Source organism: Salarias fasciatus, chromosome 4, assembly GCF_902148845.1.
Source record: "Salarias fasciatus chromosome 4, fSalaFa1.1, whole genome shotgun sequence".
Taxonomy (NCBI): domain Eukaryota; kingdom Metazoa; phylum Chordata; class Actinopteri; order Blenniiformes; family Blenniidae; genus Salarias; species Salarias fasciatus.
Window position 1 is genome coordinate 8,423,894 of NC_043748.1, and position 13,524 is coordinate 8,437,417.

Consider the following 13,524-nt stretch of genomic DNA (forward strand, 5'->3'; position numbering starts at 1 on the left):
CACACACACGCACACACACACACTTTTTCAAGAATGTCAGGATGAGATTGCCTTTAAAATCTTGATGTGTGCATGCACGTTCTTAATCCTTCACTTCTTTTGATTGACGACAGAGACTGTCAAGTGTATGTCTTTTTTTATGAGATGCATGAGACATTAATTTCAAATATGTAGCTTTTATATGTTAATCTGCTACATAATGTTTTTCTGTTACAATGTGTGTAATGTAGAAAACAAAAGGACCAAACTTGAGTTTAAACTGAAGTAAAATGAAATGCATTTTGTGTACGATGATTTTAATGGGTTTTATGTCAAATGTTTATAAGGTTCCATGTAAATCTAAAATAAAATTATATTTCAATGGAATATCATGTGTCTTGTGTTTTGTAATGATCGTCTGTATAGAAATATCACTAACTTGTTCCCATTTCTGCACCAGTTCACAAATGAAATGAGCCAAAACTTTTAGTCCAATTCTCACTGTTTCTATTGTTTGTCGCTGTTTAACTTAGATTGTCAAAATCCCAAGACCTTACTCATCAGGGGATCGTTACCGTGCATGAGCGGTTTGACATTCTCACGCACAATCAAGTTTCAACCTTCTTCATGCAAAAAAAAAAAAAAAGGTTTTGCATAAAGCGTTATACTGAAACTCCAGCATCAGCATAATGAGCAGCGAACTTCAATTCCTGTTTTCAAAGCTGTTACACTAACCTGACTCATCTTCTCATAAAGAGTAACGAACCGTTTGATTTCCCTCATCAGTCGTATTTCCGAACACTGTTGTCTGTTTATTAAATTATACAGATGAAGGTAAAACAGATTTAAAAGATGTCTTTTTTTTGTTCAGTAAATCGTTCAAATCCCCCCTCGCCCACTGCGAACGGTTCCATGAGTCAACACGGCCAAATATATGCAAATTATTGTAAAGGTTACCAAATTAATTTTTTTAAGAGACATTTAGTCAAGTACTGAGGTAATATTTTCATCAGTTTCAGCTCAGAGGGAAACATTTAATTTTGTAACTTTATTCCTATGACTGTCCGATTGTGTGACGGGATAGAGCGGTTCTATTTTTAAAATTTAAAAAATTTAGGGACAAAAATGTGATTTTGTTTTTTCTCCAAAGTGATTTAAATGTTAAACTAAATAGCAAAATTCAAACCTAAGCATTGACTTATTCCTGATCACAATGCATGTTATCCTCTGCACTTTTTTTTTAGACATCTCATGGTTGAAAAACCAAATTTAACAAACAAAAACTGCATCCCGAAAATCTGTATTTATATCTCATTAAAATATTGTTGAGTGGCGTCCTTCAGTTCACGGCAACACTTTTGAAAACTATCAAACATTTAACATGGTTTATTAAAGTACAAAAAGAAATCACAATGGAATTTTATTTTTTCAGAATTTAATAACTTATGGTTTGCTACAAGACACTGGTTCTAAAAAAAAAAAAAAAACTTTCAGTAAAAGAATATTGTCTTTATGACTTGTTGCTTTTTTGTGACTCCTCCTTGTGAAAAAGAAAAAAAAGAAAAACTATTGACTCAAAGCCAATAATGTCAGGTCCGTCCCTGTCATGACTTCATTTTTCCCCATCGCCATGGTGACCAGAAACAACCGGGGGTTTTGCCATGGTTACAACAGTCAGCTGTCATCGCCTTGTTTGTTCTGGGCCCCGGCGGTTGCCGCGGCGACCGGGACACACGGCCGTCATCGGCCTCCGCCGGCTGCGTCAGAGGAAGAGACGGCGGCTCAACCGACGTGTTCCCGTTTCTGAGGGGAAAGGTGGAAAACGGCCGCGCCCCTTCACCTTTATCGCCTCCTCCCTCCCTCCACCTGCCATCCGCCCGCTTTCTATACATTTATTGCTCTATTGTCCCCCCCCCCTATATGTTTATCTTTCCACTTCGGCCTGCCCCTCCCTGCTCTGTACATGTCTCTCCTCGTGTCGTCACACCCACGCACATGCACTCCCTCACCTGCCGCTGCCTCCGCGCGCCGGCCAATCGGCTGCCGAGGCGTGGGTTCCCACGGCAACACAACAGGTAAATAAAGGTGGAGATAAGACAGCGGGGCGACGCAAAAAAAAAAAAGATAACTCAACAAAGGTGGGTTTGGTTTTGGGAGTGGAGAAGACACAATGACGTGGGATTAAAACAATATTAACAGAAACAGTGTTTCTATAACAATCGAGCACAGAAAGGCACAAGGCAAAACTTAAAAAGAAAATTAAAAAAATCCTCTTCTTATTTGCCTTTCAACCTGGAATTTTTGGTCTCATCATAAAAAAACAAAAAATAAAGCTGCCAGTCTGGCAGAGAGAAGACATAATTGCCATTATGACTGCTGCAGAGCCGCACATCACACAGTGTGCTGATTGTTCGGCGGAGGGGGAGGGAGGGGGAGGAGGGGGAAACACTGTCTGCTCTGTGCAGACGCCACACAATATTATCATAGCGTGACTACAGCTCATCCACACACTCACACAGGGGCTCTTCCTCTGGGTTTTTTTTTTCTTTCCCCAGTCGTCTCTAATCTTGCAGTTAAGCGCCGAGCAAACACGCCGTTTCTATAGGACTAAACATCCCCGAACTGCCTTTAAAAGAGAACCCTCTGCACCGTCGTACCTTGGGCAAACAGTCGCTCGCGCGGTGCCGCCACCGGTAGGAAATGACAGAGGCGCTGAATGGAAAGCAGTTTGAAACCCAACAGGAACGCCCAGTTTGTGCGGTAGAAACACATGAAACTAAGCTTTCGGGACGGCTGACCTTCGCCCAGGTGCATTTCAAAGAAATGCAAGAAAAGGGCACCCGTGCGTTTTTTTTTTCCTTTTTAGTCAGAGCATACTGACACGTTATTGGAAAATAACTGGATTCAGCGAACAGCTTTTAGACGCAGAATGTCATATTTCCACCCAGCAGACAGCAGTGACTGGATGGAGATGATCTAAGAGCCTCAGTGGCAACAGGAAGTGTCCGTTCCCATAATAGCAGACTGATGTAGTGCAATGGGAAACGTCTCGACCATAGTCAGTTTTTTTTTTTTTTTTTTTTATGGTGAAAGATTCTGCTGACAGCACAAAGGGAAGAAGCGGAGAGCCCCACCTACTATCATACCCGTGCCTGCGTGGATGAAACTCTGAGTGTGTGTGTATGTGTTATGAGCCAGCAGTAAGCACACATGCACAGGGGGGAAATGCTGCTACATGCCCCTCACTGGATTCTCACAAGAGGCTTCAAAGCGATTAAGGGGAGCTCAACATGCATTTTTTCTTTTCTTTTTTTGTTGCCAGCGTTCATCACTCACTGGGTTTCGCCGCAGCCTGGAAGTGTGAAGGAGATGCCTTCGGCATGTTTCTTCCCCCTTCAGGCTCCGACAAACTCTGTCCGCGGCAAAGACGGGTGTTTATTTAGAACTGAGAGTTCAATTGTTTGGGAGCTGAATCCGAGTCTGGAGACACAGTTTGAGTCCCACAATGGCAAAACAAACAGGGTATGAAAATTCAGGGTTCATTGAGTTGGGTAGAGTTTACTATAATCCAGCACCACTTGACCCCCGCGGAACAAATAAATATTGATCTGAAAAGCACTGAAACAGCAAACCCTTTGCGTGATAACCCTGAAGCGCTGCTCGAATGTAAACATGAAGTTGAAACTGAACAGTTCAGATCGTCAACAGAACAGAAAACAGATCAATCGGAGGATGAACGCCGCCTGTTGTTTAAGGAGCATTAAAAGGAAGGAGGACCTATGAGTCTGTTTTCTGGGCCGTCAGCTGGTCGCGTGCTGAGCGAAGGTCTCGGCCACGATCAGAGGGAAGACCAAAGTGGCGTCGGCGTACACCTGAAACCACAAACAGCCGTATCGGTGTGAGTATTCCTGGACGGCGTACTGGGGACGCTCAGCCAAAAGCAGATCTGCAGGTTTTCATGCATTCTGTCGGCTGAGGTGCTGCGCTGCAAACGCTGCGCCTGCACTGCCACTATGAGGCTTCAGCTGGAATTACATTCAAACAGGAGCATCCTGCAGAGGCCACTCTGTACTTCACTGTGTCGGTGCTTTCATAAATTATATGTTTATCCTCTAAATCACAGCAAATGATATCTAAAAGTAATTAATCCTCCTGAAATCATCTGAATAATAAAAAAAAAGGATGTCAAATTGAGAGCCAGATGAGAAAAATGGGGGGAAAAAATCTATCAAATTACAGTTTTTCCAGGGAACATTATTGTAGCAAACGATACGTCACGTTGGCGCCAACCCTGGTCTGATAAATGTCAGAATCACTGGGAATGAGACCGGTACCTTAACGGGTTTGGCGTCCGTTCTGATCTTCCCCCAGGACACGGCCTCGTCGGGTCTCGCTCCGGAGTCGGAGCCGTCGAACTCCTGACCGGTGTTCACGTACACCGAGTAGTCGGCTCCATTTCTCTGTGGGGAGACGAGGGGAGAAACAGCGTCGTCTTAAACAATACTTCAAGAATCCATAGTTTATATTTTTGTTTGAGGCTATTTCAGCTTTTTAACTGACTGCACACCTAAGTTGAGTGAATAAACATAAAACCAGCAGGGGACGGAGGATCGTTACCATGAGGTTGGCATTCGCTATGTGATGTTTGACCAGCCCTCCTCCAAGAATGATCATTCCTGTTCTCTTGGCGAAGACCGCCTGGCTGTTCATCCTGCGAATATCTGAAATAAAGACCACGTTAACGATTTTTACTGTGAACACAGCGCTGGTCTTATTCTGAAACGCCGCTTGCTTCTACCTTCCACGATGTCCAGAATCAAACCAGGGTTCTTGAATGAGTGGAAGTAGATCATGTCGCCCAGGGAGCCGTCTGTGATGGCCGGACTGAACACTGGGATGTTATTCTGTAAAAGAACAGCAGGATAAATGAGAGCAGGATGAAGTGAGTGTAGACGTGAAAGAAGAAACATGTCGTTGTAACAGATGAACCAAAGCCTTTAATCTGACAGTTGGTTTATGATATAAAGGATTCACCTTGTAAGCCCAGTAGTAGACAGAGTCGGTATTATTGATCTCTTTGCCAAGGCGATGGATCATTTTGGAGGGAGTCCAACGGGTGCCCTTGAATAAACCCCCCAAAAAAAAACAGAAAGAAAGAAAAAAAACAAGTATGTCGACACATGAGAAGGAAGCTGGCTAAGTGGTAAACACTGTCCACACTGTGAATGTGGACGTTCTCTCATGGGGTTCAGACGGCTCGGTGGGGAGTCCCACCTCTGTGTTCTGCTCCAGCAACATCTGGTCCAGGATGGGCATCAGCCAGTCTTCAAACTTACAGTAGTTATCATTGGGCACCAGCAGATTCCCAATTCTACAAGGAAAAAAAGTGTTGGAGTGAGAGACATGTTCACAGGAGCAAAAAAGATCTCCAGAAACCTCCAAACGATACAGAATAAATAAAATAGCACCTGTTGATGCCTTTGAGGCGGAGCTCCTTCCCCGGCAGACTGAATTCTCCCAGATATGTGTGAGCCAGACACTTGATCAAATCCTCCTCAATACCTCCAGCTGTGGTGACAATCACATCCACCTGGCACGAGGAAAAACACGCCTATCAAGAACCAGCACGACGAAAGCTGTTGAATAATCCACAGATTAAAGGCTTCATTATGAGTCGGTACCATTTTGTGCTGGGCCAGGTAGCGGATGCTCTCCCTGACTCCAGAGCTGATGAGGTTGGAGGTATAACCCAGGAAGATGGTGCAGCCTGTCTTGTGGGGGCATTCGCCTTCACTTGCCTCCACTGGTTCAAGACGCTTCTCGATCTGTGAGTGTGATGTTATTGGACAACAGTTAACTTCACAAATAACAACTTTCAGATTGTATCAAACTGATAAATATTATGGCTGCCGTAGATTCTGGGATAGTGGCAGCCATGTCTCTCACCATGCGGTTGATCTCCTGAATGGCCAAGCCCAGGCTGCTGCCCTGGAAGCCTGTGGTGGTGTAGGACTTCAGCAGTGCGGGGTAATCAACGCCCTGGTTGAAGTCATAACCTCTGATTTTCAGCATGTCCTCCGGCAGGGAGCAGCTCGGTTTCAGGACAGCTTCCATGGCAACAGACGGGGCGTGATCCGCCATTTATCTGGAAAACATGATGGGATGATCAGATGACCTGAAGTTTTTCCTGTAGTCTCTACTCATTTCTGGAATAGTGATTCCTGTTCCCCCTGAGCATGGGTTTTCTGAAAATTATCAAACATAGGTTGAGCATGTAACTAGTGTACAATGTACACAGAGTATTATACATTTCATAAATCAATAATAACATGACGTTGTAGTAAAGTTGTTTTGAGTTTTATCTGGAACAATAGAAAGCCAAGGCTTAGGTTGTCCCTTCTCTACTTGCCGTATGACAGGGGTGGTCTACAACTCCCTAATATTCAGTGGTATTATTGGGCAGCCCAGTTGAGGGCCGCCATGTTCTGGTTTCATGAGGGAATAGATTTGCCCTGGCTACAAGTGGAGCGTCTGTCCTCAGGGGAATTGACACTACATAGCTTGTTGCATTCTGCCCCCTTAAAAATTTTGTTGAAAAAAAAAAACAACCAAGCGATTTGTGAAAAATACTCTTGTGGTCTGGTAGTATACTGGTAAATATCTAGAGGATTTACTATCTTGTTTTTCACCGATCTGGGGCAATAAACATTTTAGCCCAGCCAATTTGGGATTTAAAAATTGGTTAAATAAGGGTATAAAAAAGCTTTTACACTTATATAAGCACAACTCTTTGTTGTCGTTTGACGATCTGAAAACTAAATTCGATACCCCGAACAAACACTTCTTTAAAGGTGCCTTAAAGCAACACTAAGGAACTTTCAATTTTTGTTGATTTTGGCGGCGCCAGTGGACAAAAGCGGTAGTGTTTTGCCTGAAGGAATACTACAGTTCCCATGAGGACTAGCGCGTGACGTCGTAAAATGCTGCTCCTGGCATGCTGTCGGACTGAACTCGCCTACATTTGTTTCCAGTGGCTGTGTGAAGGACGGATAGCGACGAGGTAATGAATCTAAATGAATCTAATGGTGGCAAAACAATGTTATATCAAGATGTGACGCATGCCGTAAAGCAGTCCGCACATTTGGAGCTTTTTAGTGTGCAGGGTTCCTACCACCCTCCTCACAGTTGCTTAGTCCAAGTGAAAGCAATACTGACGCCCTCAGCCCGTGACAGAGGGGTCATTCAACTAGTTGTAAGTCGAAGTATCATCACAAAAGATATTAAAATGTTTTATTAAGGTTGAAAAGTTCCTTAGTGTAGGTTTAAGGAGTTTGCACGTTTTATGCAAAACAGCGCCCCCTGCAGGCCTTGGGCGTAATGCAGCTTAGTGAAAAACTCGTCCCTGTGGCTCCACTCCGTCTTCGCTCATTTAGTAGCGCTCAAGTAAGATTTAAGTTTCTTTTACCTGGTGGAGTCTGTGCTGGAGTTGTGGCAGTGCCAGAAGCCAGTCTTTTCTTACTTTCTGGAAGATCCTGCTCAGTTGTTGCTCACTAAGCATCTGGCGGAGTAATGGCGGACATAACGAAACCTAACCAGCCAGAGCGTGCATTACGTCATTCCTTTCAAATTCTCCCCAAAAAAAATGCTGGTGCCGGACCGGCACTGCAACTTTCAAGTGACAATTTAGCGCTGTTAGAGGTACTTGCAATGAATATGTCAGGGCACATTGTATACATCATTAAAAATGTGTAACATATTTATGATGGAAAATAAGTATTTTTAAGGTTGTAAAACTCCTTAATGCACCTTTAAGTACTTGCAGATCAGAAGCTTTTATTTCTTCTCGCCTAAATAATTCATCTCAGCAACCTCCATTATCCATGCTGGAATCATTCTACATACAGAATTGCTTCAGCAAGGGGCGAGTTGCTCAAGTATACAACATTTTGGTTAATAACAACAAGGATAATTCTGACAGAAAAAGACATGAATGGTCACAAGATCTTAATGAAGAAATTTCTCCTAGGGCTTCTAGGGTCCAATCTCAGACCATTAACACCCGACTACGCTTGATACAATACAAGTGGATAATGAGACTTAACATTACTCCTCTACAACTGAACAGATTTAACCCTAGTATTCCAGATCCTTCCTTTAAATGCAGTGAATATCAAGGAACTCTATACCATTCTCTGTGGGAGTGTGAGGTTATTCAAAGATTTTGGAGTCAGGTGACACAGTATATCTCACAAATGACCTCTACCTTGATTTCTCTATCTTCTAAATTGTGTGTTTTGGGGTATCTACCTGCTAATTGCTCCCTATCATTTAATGAAAAAGAGATGGTAAGTTTATGTCTACTACAGGCTACCCTCGGCTTTTGGCTGAGAAATTTAACTTCATGTCTGGCTTTAGAAAGACGTACCTAGACTATCAGGAAGAAAACCTCTGAATTTAAAGACATTTGGGAAAGCTTTTTAGGTTCAAGCATGGTGATACAGAATACTTGTAAGTAATATTTTGTGGGTGCAAAGTGATGTAAATCTTTGATGTACAGTGGGATAAAAGTAAAGGTCTAATGTTGTATGCTGCCGTTTACATTAGGGAGGTTTAGGTATTTTACTTTATTTGATCATTGTTGACTGCCATCCACATCATTTTATTGTTGAAAATTCAATAAAGACAAGTTAAAAAAAAAACATGACGTTGTAGTTAGTAATAATAAAAGTAATAAACAGCTGTGTCACACAATTGGTGGTTTCACAGCATGTATGTCACGTATCAATAAAACACAAACAAGTCAGAAGAGTTAATGATGTGTGTACGCGCTTCAATGAAAGCACGACAAACACACACGGGCTGTGATGCTAGCATGTTATGCTAGCTGCGGGTACAGCAGCGAGCTGACTGGGAAGCCGCATAACTCAACTAAGCGTCAGAAAGCGGAGATGAAATCATACCGATCGCAGGAGAAGCGTTGGTTGATGAACAGGGCAGAAGCAGCACAACACAAGGCGGTCCCGACGTTCAGGACAGGAGGCTTCTCTTCCTGTAAACACATGTGCCGGAGGGTCTGTCTACGGAAGCCGTGAAGGGACAAAAATGGCCCTGCTGAGCAGTAACGGTGGTATTTATAAGAGCAAATATTTAACGGCGAGATAACTTTTATTGCCTTTATGAATCTCAGCAAATATGCGTGTGCTGCAGCTGAAGATATTTCATTGTGTGTATGCTGTGAATTAGTACCATAAATTGAATTTGAATTTCGCATTAATTGATTGATTTGTTTGTTCTAATTTAGAGGCACAGAGTACATGTGATGAAAAAACACAAAATTAAACAATTACTACCTGACTACCATCTTAATATAAAGCCAGTTTAATTACAGTCATTAATGCAAGTCAGAGTGAAAGGTGGAAAAAAAAAAACCTTCTGTTGTATTGTGAATGTTTCTACAAACTCACTCTGACAGCAATGGCTATGAGGATGGACTGATAGCAGTGAGGTTTCTGAGTGGTTGTGTTGTAGCAGTGATTAGCTGAAATTGTGCTGAATTAGTTCAATTACTCAAAAACTGTTGTTTAGTTTGTAATTTTACATTTTTACATGAAGTGTTTACTCTGAATGTTGGACCGCTAGGTGGTGCTGTGATCTCAGGTGGGCCATTCTAAAGTGAGGTTTGACTTCTGGTGGAATGTAAATACAGTGTTGTGGTCTATGTGTGTAAAGAACTCACTAAATTTTAATGTCTAAGGTTTTCACCAATAACCAATTGTGGACTCTGGTTATATATTTCGGTACTGGTAGTTATCTTAAATTTTAAGCGCATTACACCCACACCCCCATCATATTCATATACATTTTACATTGAAAAAGTGCAAACAGAGCTCTTTTTCAGCAAAATCGAATTACATTTTCAAGCACGCCCACACACACACACACACACACACACACACACACACACACACACACACACACAGCATATCAGAGCACAGTATCGACCTTTGGCCAATCATCTTTTCATCAGCAGTGACTAGGAAATGCTGTGTGATGTCTCTCTGACCTTTGCCATCACACAGCCTTTGAACTGCCTTCAGCAGTGAATAAAAAGGAGGTCCAGGTGACAATGAAAACAACATCTCTGAGCAGACTCGTCTGTAAACTCCAAGCTGACTCTCTGGAAGAGGTAAACTGGCGGTAAATTGTTTTTTTTCCTGCTGAGAAGTTTGAAGGACAGTCTTTAGCCCACATATTACACGTTTTCTTCCTGTGCTTTTGTGCTGAAGGTCATGTCAGGAAAGATGTGCAGCGGCAGCACCAGCATCATTCAGGCACAGAAACTGGTGGATCAACTTCGGGTGGAGGCAAACATGGAGATTCAAGGTCTGTGAGAATCTGAATCATTATGACACATTTCACAAACTGTCGTTTGCATTTTTTATATTGAGATTGAACATGTCAACAAGCCACAATATTAAATACATTTCCTTTTTTATTTTTTAATTTTCATTTCTGACAGAAGTGAAATGTCTTTCTTGTCTCAACAGATCTCCCTGACAGCAGCCAGTCTGGTCAGATACTGTCAGGAACACAGGCGAAGCGACCCTCTTCTCACTGGGATCGCTGCCTCGTCAAATCCTTTCAAAGACAAGAAGACCTGTGTGCTGCTTTGAGGAGACACATTTTGTTGAAAATAAAGTGTTTTACAGGCATCGCAGGAGTTTTAATACACAGCTGACATGAGGCGTGAAATTTCTGGCAAAATAAGAGTTACTGAAACTAACGCAGCGTAAAATATTGTCACTAAGAGTATTCATGTTTTAAATGGTTTGAATGTTTTAAAAAAATAGAAAGAGCAGAACTGCTGAATGTAGTGTGACCAGAAAATGCACAACAAAAAGAAAAAAAAGATCTTTTTTAAATAGGTGCTACATAAAAAATGGAAAGTATTTTCACAGAAAGGGAAAAATAAGTTTGAAAAAAAAAAGAAAATAACTTTTGGTACCACCAACACACCTTGGCTTCTCATACATCGGACATAAAGTAAAGCCAGCAGTGGACGAAAATTCAGAAAAATCTAAACAATTGGTAAAGCATGATTACAAAAAGTTCCTCTGAACATCTCTGTTGCAACCAAATAAAGCAGATTAAGACATTTCTTCCTCCATGTGTACCACAGTTGTTTTTTTGTTTTTTTTTTCCTTTTTACACATTTATGAACTAAATGACTCCAACACCTCAACAAGCCAGTTTGGGTCAAGAAAGCTGAACAGGCAATGAGATGCTTCAAGGTTTGTTTGTTTTTTGCACACATTGTCACTTCATGTTCTGGACCTCCAGACCTCCACGACTCTCATCACTGAGGCTACAGCGAGAACTCCAGCCTGCGCGCTCAGCTGGAGTTGGCAATGAGAGAGAGGACAGAGAAAACACATAATACATTAAAAACTGATTCACATAAAACAAAAAAACTCCTTAAATCTGAAAAACATTGGTAAAAGGTAATTACACTGGCAGATTTGCCTTCACAATGCAGAGTGCATAACGTCATTGGAGGAGCACAGTTTTGTCTGCCCGGCGGTCATAGATAACCACAGTGCGACCTTTGCCCCCTGAGATGATGTATTTGTCATCTGCGGCGAGCGACATCACCGGACTGCCATGAAGACTGAGGATTTTAATGAGCGAGTTATCTGCTGTGGAAAAATCAGAACGCCATTAATCTCAGGACAAAATCATTTGTTTTGATGAACAGTTTTGTGATGGAAAAAGTAATCACGATTCTCATACAATTAGATTTCATCTGAGAATCCTACCACATGACACAGCTGTGGAGCATTTGTAAAGCGAGTCACCTTCATCTTTCGTTGCCCTTGATCACGTCCCTCTCTGCTCCGCCCCCTGCAGGTCCCACAGCCTCACGGTTCTGTCAAAGCCCCCCGAGGCCATCAGAGGACCCTGACAGTCCAGGCACCAGACCCAGCTTCATGTGTGCTGAAGCCGTGCTTTCCCATCAGCATGTGCAGCAACGCTCCCTCCGGCCCCGCCTCCGGGCCCGCCTCCAGGTCCCACAGCATCACGCTATCGTCTCTGGAAGCTGTGGCACACACTCTCCCCTCTCCCCCCAGGATATGTGTAAAGAACTCAACTTTAATGTCTGGTTTGACCAATCACCCATTGTGGACTCTGATTATATTTCAGCACACAGAACTGGTGTTAATCTTAAATTTTCAGTTTATCATACCCACACCCCCATCATCTTCATATCTTTTACATTGAAAAAGTGCAAACAGAGCTCTCTTCAGCAAAATCGAATTACATTTCCAAGCACACGCACGCACACGTGCACACACACACACACACACACACACACACACACACCACACACACACCCACACACACACACACACACCACACACACACACAGAGCATACAGAGCACAGTATCGACCTTTGGCCAAAAATCTTTTCATCAGCAGTGACTAGGAAATGCTGTGTGATGTCTCTCTGACCTTTGCCATCACAGGGCCTTTGAACTGCCTTCAGCAGTGAATAAAAAGGAGGTCCAGGTGACAATGAAAACAACATCTCTGAGCAGACTCGTCTGTAAACTCCAAGCTGACTCTCTGGAAGAGGTAAACTGGCGGTAAATTGTTTTTTTTTCCTGCTGAGAAGTTTGAAGGACAGTCTTTAGCCCACATATTACACTTTTTCTTCCTGTGCTTTTGTGCTGAAGGTCATGTCAGGAAAGATGTGCAGCGGCAGCACCAGCATCATTCAGGCACAGAAACTGGTGGATCAACTTCGGGTGGAGGCAAACATGGAGAGATTCAAGGTCTGTGAGAATCTGAATCATTATGACACATTTCACAAACTGTCGTTGCACTTGTTTTATATTGAGATTGAACATGTCAACAAGCCACAATATTAAATACATTTCCTTTTTATTTTTTAATTTTCATTTCTGACTGAAGTGAAGTATGTTTTCTTGTCTCAACAGATCTCCCTGACAGCAGCCAGTCTGGTCAGATACTGTCAGGAACACAGGCGAAGCGACCCTCTTCTCACTGGGATCGCTGCCTCGTCAAATCCTTTCAAAGACAAGAAGACCTGTGTGCTGCTTTGAGGAGACACATTTTGTAAATTTTGAAAAAGATTTACAACCGTTTGGAACATCTTTTAATCTGCCGGTCGGCCATGACAACAGTATCACATCTATAAATCCAGCCAATGATTAGGATCATAGATTTTCATTGATAGAACAGCTTTAATGAATGGATTATTCAAGTATTGTGAAAGTGACTTTCAGATATTTACACCATTAAATATCTGAATATGGCTGAAATAAAGTGTTTTACAGGCATCACAGGAGCTGAATACACAGTCGAAGTGAGAACTGAAATTTCTGGCAAAATAAGAGTTATTGAAACCAACTCCGTTTTAAATATTGTCACGATGAGTATTCACGTTTTAAATGGTCTGAATATTTAAAAGAAATAGGGTAGAACTGCTGTATGTAGTGTGACAACAAAACGCAAGACAAAAT

The 13,524-nt window shown here is 42.3% G+C and overlaps 3 protein-coding genes across 3 annotated transcripts; 2 read left to right on the plus strand and 1 right to left on the minus strand.

Annotated features, from left to right (window-relative positions):
- Positions 1-3,017: 3,017 nt before the first annotated feature.
- dhps (deoxyhypusine synthase) lies at positions 3,018-9,058 on the minus strand. The gene is made up of 10 exons (XM_030090546.1): positions 8,940-9,058; positions 5,926-6,124; positions 5,661-5,804; positions 5,448-5,569; positions 5,254-5,350; positions 5,014-5,100; positions 4,778-4,883; positions 4,597-4,700; positions 4,314-4,439; positions 3,018-3,851 (listed from the first exon to the last, which is right to left on the minus strand). Exons 2-10 carry the CDS (start codon positions 6,118-6,120, stop codon positions 3,780-3,782), a joined length of 1,053 nt encoding a protein of 350 aa, XP_029946406.1. The 5' UTR covers positions 6,121-6,124; positions 8,940-9,058; the 3' UTR covers positions 3,018-3,779.
- Positions 9,059-10,268: 1,210 nt separating this feature from the next.
- On the plus strand, positions 10,269-10,726 carry LOC115387411 (guanine nucleotide-binding protein G(I)/G(S)/G(O) subunit gamma-7-like). Its single transcript, XM_030090119.1, has 2 exons — positions 10,269-10,366; positions 10,502-10,726. The coding sequence occupies exons 1-2, from the start codon at positions 10,269-10,271 to the stop codon at positions 10,650-10,652; spliced, it is 249 nt and encodes an 82-aa protein (XP_029945979.1). The 3' UTR covers positions 10,653-10,726.
- Positions 10,727-12,711: 1,985 nt separating this feature from the next.
- Positions 12,712-13,200, plus strand: LOC115387731 (guanine nucleotide-binding protein G(I)/G(S)/G(O) subunit gamma-7-like). The gene is made up of 2 exons (XM_030090570.1): positions 12,712-12,813; positions 12,979-13,200. Exons 1-2 carry the CDS (start codon positions 12,718-12,720, stop codon positions 13,102-13,104), a joined length of 222 nt encoding a protein of 73 aa, XP_029946430.1. The 5' UTR covers positions 12,712-12,717; the 3' UTR covers positions 13,105-13,200.
- Positions 13,201-13,524: the final 324 nt, after the last annotated feature.

Coding starts and splice junctions, on each gene's coding strand:
- dhps (XM_030090546.1), bottom strand. CDS start 6,120: ATGGCGGATCACGCCCCGTCTGTTGCCATGGAAGCTGTCCTGAAACCG. Junction 4,440..4,596: donor TAGCGAATGCCAACCTCATG/GTAACGATCCTC, acceptor GTCTCCCCACAG/AGAAATGGAGCCGACTACTC. Junction 3,852..4,313: donor CGGACGCCAAACCCGTTAAG/GTACCGGTCTCA, acceptor TTGTGGTTTCAG/GTGTACGCCGACGCCACTTT.
- LOC115387411 (XM_030090119.1), top strand. CDS start 10,269: ATGTCAGGAAAGATGTGCAGCGGCAGCACCAGCATCATTCAGGCACAG. Junction 10,367..10,501: donor AACATGGAGATTCAAGGTCT/GTGAGAATCTGA, acceptor TTCTGACAGAAG/TGAAATGTCTTTCTTGTCTC.
- LOC115387731 (XM_030090570.1), top strand. CDS start 12,718: ATGTCAGGAAAGATGTGCAGCGGCAGCACCAGCATCATTCAGGCACAG. Junction 12,814..12,978: donor CAAACATGGAGAGATTCAAG/GTCTGTGAGAAT, acceptor TTGTCTCAACAG/ATCTCCCTGACAGCAGCCAG.